This window comes from Rhagoletis pomonella, unplaced genomic scaffold, assembly GCF_013731165.1.
Source record: "Rhagoletis pomonella isolate Grant_MI unplaced genomic scaffold, Rhpom_1.0 Rhpom_scaffold_00003, whole genome shotgun sequence".
NCBI lineage: Eukaryota > Metazoa > Arthropoda > Insecta > Diptera > Tephritidae > Rhagoletis > Rhagoletis pomonella.
This window is the reverse complement of record NW_023458557.1, coordinates 37859152-37864616: the sequence shown is the minus strand read 5'-3', so window position 1 is coordinate 37864616 and position 5465 is coordinate 37859152. Positions and strand designations below refer to the sequence as shown.

General features: G+C 39.2%; 1 protein-coding gene across 1 annotated transcript; it reads left to right on the top strand.

Annotated features, from left to right (window-relative positions):
• Positions 1–3346: 3346 nt before the first annotated feature.
• On the top strand, positions 3347–4600 carry LOC118736212. Its single transcript, XM_036466299.1, has one exon. The coding sequence runs from the start codon at positions 3347–3349 to the stop codon at positions 4598–4600; it is 1254 nt and encodes a 417-aa protein (XP_036322192.1).
• The last annotated feature ends 865 nt before the right edge of the window (positions 4601–5465 follow it).

Genomic DNA, 5465 nt, shown 5'->3' with positions numbered 1-5465 from the left:
ATCTATTACACAAATCTGGTGAAGTCCGAGCACTGGTTGTAGAGCAAAACTTCGCTGCTTCGCTCACAAGCGCATGTGTGTGATAGTGTGAGTGCCCACCTCTGATTTAGACATTTCCTTCATTTGGTACCAAACTTGTTTCATTTGGATAAGCGCAGAGTGCTGTATGAGCGGGCAAAAATCAAAAAAATTGTTGTCACGTATGTCAACGTGTTTGGTATCGTTGGAAAGGAAATTTATCCTAGATTAAGGATCTGGACTTAGTTTTTGTTTTTATCTCATAAGGTTCTCACAAAAACCTCTTAAAGTTGTGTGTTTTTTATATATTTTTTCTTTTATGAAAATGCTTTTAGCTGGAGTCTTAAAAAAAAAATTGCTAAAAGTACAATTTATCATACTTTATCTTAAGACACAATTTTTCTAATTAGAAAATCTGTAAGGAAACCACTCTATAGAGCTTTTTAAAAATATTGAGTTTCCTGGCTGGAATGGCCTATTTGCTACACCCTAAAATTTGTTGCAGAAAATTTAAAAAATTCCTAAGTTTACAAAGGGATAAAAAAAAAATATGTAAAAGTATGTTTTTTTTTATTCTTTTATTTGAAAGAAGGGGCATTTTTCTTTGAAATAAAAAAAAAGTCTGCAGACTCATTGCGCTTTTCGAAGAAAATCGTTTTTTTTAAGGTTATAAAATAAACTTTTGCAAAAAAAAAATTTCACTGATTACAGTTACCACAGTATTTTCCATTACTTAAATGCCAAAACATTCTTTAAAAATAGTAAAGTTTATTACTGTAGACACACGCGGTAGTGTTCTGTGCTGTGTAGTGAAGCGTAAAATAGTGAAAAAACTAATATTAATATGAATTCGATTATAAAAAACTCAATTTTAGCTGATATCTGGATTTCTACTCGTCCATCAGATAGAGTGTCTGCATTATCTGCATTTTTTGAAGACAAATTAATACACGCTAAATGCGACAAAGCACTTTTGAATCAAAAAATAAAACTTTTTAATAGTGAGATGAAAAATAAGTGGAATTATAGTGGCCGCAAAAGAAGCGCTTTTGAAAAAACATATTCTAAATGGCTAAATTGGACATTCCTTTCCCTTCCGGATTCCAATGGAAATAAGGATAAATGTGCTGAACGGGGAAGACCTTCTAAAGAAGAATTTTGCGAAGCTTCACGGAGAACAAAAAATCGAAGGGTAGAGCATTTGTTGAAAAACTATTCCATCGAAGAGCTCGAGTATGCTCTGAAAAAAATGAAAAAAGCAAGCAAAGTTGAATGTTTTGAAAGTAGTACCGAAGGTTTGCCCATATCTGATTCACTCGCACTATACATAGATCTGAACTTATCAGATCGTAAATATAATAGTTTACGTGCAAAAATAAACCGGTTGCATAAAGATTGTATACCGAGCTTAAACGCATTGCAAACAAAAAAACAAACTTTGCTGCCAACGATTAAATCGACTGAATATTCAGCCGAAGTTTATCTGAAATCATTATTGCTGAAAACAACGCAAAGTATTTTAGAACTAAGCCCAGATAATGGTGACATAACCAAAGCTTGTTTGGTTTGTAAGTGGGGCATGGATGGAAGTTCGGGGCATAGCCGCTATAAGCAAAATTTTGGTGACGACAAATTAACGGATGAGTTTAAGTTCATCATTGCGCTAGTCCCTCTGAGGTAACAAAAAATTATCTAATATGTCTTCCAAAAACATTCAATAGCCTTTAAAAATAAATTCGAGTTTAGATCAGTAAATGGCATTTTAATTTACATTGACAACTTTTTACAGTATTATTTTGCAAAAGGCTGGTCTGAATTAATTAATTTACTCGTTTAGCTATTTTGCGATATGACGGTCTTATATCTTTTCGACAAGCCATATAAGTTATTAAAAAATAAATATTTTTTCCAGGTTAATTGATTTGTCATCCAACAATAAACGGCGTTAGATAAAACAAATAAGTTTTGATTCAGTATTTTGCAACAACTCTTGTTCGTGCGAAGTAACTAATAAAAAGGAAAACAAAATTATATTTGTCTTTTGAGTATTTAATGTCGTCTTGAATGAATCAAATTTTTTAAGCGTGTGACATCCACACCAAAAAATATAATCAATTTAAAAAAACATTTTGTAGTCAAAAAGGACCAAAATGAAAGTAGCTGCCATTCCTAGAGGGTTTGCGTAAGAGAGATATAGGGAATCTTATTTGCCATGAATTAAGCCATAGAATGAAGCCTTGAAGTCTTTAATATTATTAGGAAAACGCCCTGTATAAATAATAAAATAACTACTCAGTATTGGAACTACTTCTGAATATCAAATTTTGCAGTTTCAATCTCAGTTTCCATGAAAAATGTAAGAGCTAGGTAAAAAAAAATTGATTTTTGAAATCTCCGTACTCTAATCCACCAAGAAACGAATTTTTACTCCAATCCGTCCATTCTATTTTTGCCCACTTTTTATATGGAGACACAGCACTGTGAAGCGGTTTGTTTATTATCCGGAAAAGACTTAATTGGGAATAAAAAATATTTGGCCAAGTTTAACTGGTAAAAAAAAAAACTGTTATTTTCGGTCCCTTCAATATTCGCATTCGCAAATGATCCGCATTGATTATTGCGAATGCGAAAGCGAATGCGAATATTAAAATTAATGCGAATATTCGCAACAACCCTGGTATGAACACATGTATGCATAATACGCGAAAACTTTTTGAAGTGAAACAACACTTAGAAAAAGACCAATCCAAGAATAAAAGTAAAGGTGAGTATGCACATAGATAAAGAAAAGGATAAAGGCAAAGTTAAAATTAAAAACAAAAACTAAGTTGCGTAAAGACAAAGGTAACATTGAAGACCAAGGTTAATTTAAACACTTTACTTATATAAGGGAATATGTAGATGAATAAAATGATAAACATAAAAATAAAAACATTGTCTAATATTTATATTGTTCATTTCAATTCAAGCTATGCACCCTGTGCAAGTGTTTCACTAATTCATAATCGTTCTCATTTAGTTCATTTTTGCTAACTATTGTACTACTCTTGTATTGAAGTCTCTCTCCTTTTTTGATCGCTGCATTGAATAAACGTGTTTGGTAATTACGTCGAGTCTTTTATTCAACATAATTTTTGTTGCCTCCTGTGAGGTCTAAGAACCGTGCGAAAATTAATAGTTTAAGTTGCTTAATTTCGCGAATTTATAATTTTTACGTAATGTCAAACGATTGCTGCGATATCATTGGATTTAATTCGGATCGCGCAAGATACGTGTACTGCCATAACCACACATTGTATTCTACGCTGGTACGTAAATATATATGTAAATGGCAGAAATAAATCTGCGTAAGTTTCATGCATCGGCTATTGCCCGTGCACTGGAGCAAGTGCGGAAAGCGCGCACCGGCGAATTAGATGCATCTAAGGCTGAGCAGCTGCTGAAGTCCGCGAACTCCCATTACGAGCGCATGCTTGCAAACCACGAAGCGCTCCTTAGCGCCGCCAAGGAAGAGGAGTGGGATGTGCATGCCGCATGGTGGGATTCGACGGAGGACATGTACAACGAATTATGTGCCAGTCTTATGCGTTGGGGTGTGACTGCTGGTGATTCGTCCGAGGTTCCCAGCAAACCCGATGTCGATTCAATGATGGAATTAAAGCTGGAGCGATTAAATATTCCGACCTTTGACGGCGCATTACATAATTGGTTGGCATTTAAGGATGCGTTCGAGACTTTAGTGCACAACCGAGATTTACCCATCGCATACAAGCTCGGTAAATTGCGGCAAGCTGTTCCATCCTCAGCGGTGCCGTTAGTTGGTGGTCTCTACTCTGGCGGTTACGAGGAACTGTGGGCAGCTTTGAAGAAGCGGTATGACAACCCCAAGCAGTTGGCAGAAATTCATGTGGCGCGTTTCCTTCACCTTTCATTGGCAGCAGATGAATCGGCAAAGTCTTTGCTGAATATAGTGGATGTGGCTAGCGGTTCTTTGCGCGCGTTAGCCGTTATGAAGTTGCCATTTCAACAGTGGGATGCACTTACGGTACCTATTGTGGTATCAAAGCTACCTCCGTTAACAAAGCGCGAGTGGTGCATGCACTGTTCCCCAACGGAATTGTCTAGTTTATCGGATCTAATGGAATTCTTGGAGCAAAGAGCACAGAGTCTGTCGACCGAGCTTGTTCGGATCGGCGATGGTACAGACACAGTGTCCGGTCGTCAGCTACAGCGGTCACCAACCGCGCGCACTGTGAAATGCAACCTTTCAACAGAGGAAGGGAAGTGTCAGTATTGTCGAGGGGCACATAGGGTCATGCGCTGCCCAACTCTACTGGATTTACCACCGGAGAAGCGTTTTGAGGCCCTTAGGAAGTCGAGCCTATGCTTTAATTGTTTGAGGTTGGGGCATGCATCTAAGCAGTGCTCCTCTGGAGGATGTCGCCAATGCGGCCGCAAACACAACACCATATTCTGTCGCGAACCAAAGCCTGCCGCGCCTTCATCAAGGATGGTAGCGGCTACTACCACCACCTCATCGCAGCCGGGTGTACTAGTAGCACCGGCTCAACCTTCGTTATGACTATCTGACTCTGTGATTGGATGCCATGCTCAGGGTGATCAGACAATACTTCTCGCAACAGCATGCGCATATGTTTCTGGTGACAATTCGGAGGAACGACTGGCAAGGATTTTGTGCGACCCTGGATCACAAGTAAGTTTTATTACTGAGCGTTTTGCTAATGCTCTGAGTCTTCGCAGAAGCAGTTATGAGGTCGCGGTCGAGGGCATTGGTGCATTATCCTGTACACGTACAAAGGGCGCTGTGGCAATAACGCTCAAATCAACCCACTCAGAATTTTCTTTGGCAGTTCAAACGTTGGTCATCACATCAATTACTTCAGTGCTGCTAACAGCGCAGATTGATGGGAATCAGTATGGACACTTGGTTGGTCTGCAAATGGCAGACCCACAGTTTGGTACTCCGGGAAGAATTGACCTTCTATTAGGAGCTGACGTTTGGGGTCTCATTTTGGAAGGAGACACTATCAGAGGTGGTCACAATGAGCCACATGCTCAACTTACGCGTCTGGGTTGGGTCATTTTCGGGCCAGCCTCCGCGAATTCGACCAGCGGTCCATGCTTACGCTCGTATGGTGCCCATATTTTGAAAGAGTCTCGGTTGGACGAGATTGTCAGCCGCTTTTGGGAGCTCGACGGGGGGCCTGATGTCGACCGTATGGCTGATGACGAATGTGAGCACCTATTTTCAATGACTCGCTCACGAACCCCAGAAGGGCGTTACATGGTGCGCTTACCAATACGATCTAATGCTCCACCACTAGGCGACTCTTACTACAGTACTTTACAACAATTTTATCGCTTGGAGCGCCGCCTTGCCTCCGATATACAAATGCGGACCCAATATGTGGAGTTTATGAGGGAAT

Coding starts and splice junctions, on each gene's coding strand:
- LOC118736212 (XM_036466299.1), top strand. CDS start 3,347: ATGGCAGAAATAAATCTGCGTAAGTTTCATGCATCGGCTATTGCCCGT.